The sequence below is a fragment of the Buceros rhinoceros genome, unplaced genomic scaffold (assembly GCF_000710305.1).
Source record: "Buceros rhinoceros silvestris isolate BGI_N320 unplaced genomic scaffold, ASM71030v1 scaffold27255, whole genome shotgun sequence".
NCBI classification, from domain to species: domain Eukaryota; kingdom Metazoa; phylum Chordata; class Aves; order Bucerotiformes; family Bucerotidae; genus Buceros; species Buceros rhinoceros.
Genome location: NW_010413800.1, coordinates 1910 through 2510, shown reverse-complemented (window position 1 = coordinate 2510; position 601 = coordinate 1910). Strand labels below are relative to the sequence as shown.

At 61.2% G+C, this 601-nt stretch overlaps 1 protein-coding gene across 1 annotated transcript in view; it reads right to left on the bottom strand.

Moving 5' to 3' along the window:
* PTPN9 (protein tyrosine phosphatase, non-receptor type 9) overlaps positions 1-601 on the bottom strand; it is a gene marked incomplete at its 3' end in the record, with an annotated part of 5789 nt that overhangs the window by 3947 nt on the left and 1241 nt on the right. The window contains exons 3-4 of the mRNA XM_010136898.1: positions 521-601; positions 306-430 (exon numbers count right to left, since the gene is read on the bottom strand). Of these exons, the coding sequence (XP_010135200.1) occupies positions 306-430; positions 521-601 (206 nt within the window). The remainder of the gene's footprint in view (positions 1-305; positions 431-520) is intronic.

Below are 601 nucleotides of genomic sequence, written 5' to 3'. Positions count from 1 at the left end.
GGAACCGAAACCTGGACGTGGGCAGGGAAAGGCTGTAAAGAGCCTGGTTTGGGGCTCGGTCCAAACACCTCTACAAGGACGCCCAGCTCAAGTTCAGACCAGAGGAACCCACGGAATTTCAAGCCACAGGGAGCTGTGACCTTCAGGAATTCCCATCCATGGAAGAAACAGCCCATCTTTTTCCTGCGAAGCCCTCTGGAGGGATTTCAGCAAGCAGCAGCATCTCCCCTCGCCCCTGGGAGGAGGAGGAACTCCCCGGAGACCCGCCGCCATAGGATTCGGCCCCTTGGCAGAGCCAGGCTCACCTCTCCACAGCTCGGTCCAGCAGGTAGAACAGTGCCTGGAGCACCACGTGCTGCACACTCTTGCTGGGATGGTGCAGCTTGGCTGTGAAGAGGGCGATGGAGGCTCCCGAGGGGTCCCGCACGCTCTGGTGAGGAAGCAGAGTCAGGCTCCCGTGGCGCCCGCATGGAGTGGAGCCAGGACAAGCCCCCCTCCAGCTGGGGTAACCCCCACCTACCAGAATGGTGAACTTGCCGCTGAGCAGCTCTGAACGCAGTGGCTCCTCGTGCGGCTTCAGCTTCACAATGCCCTCCTTGAG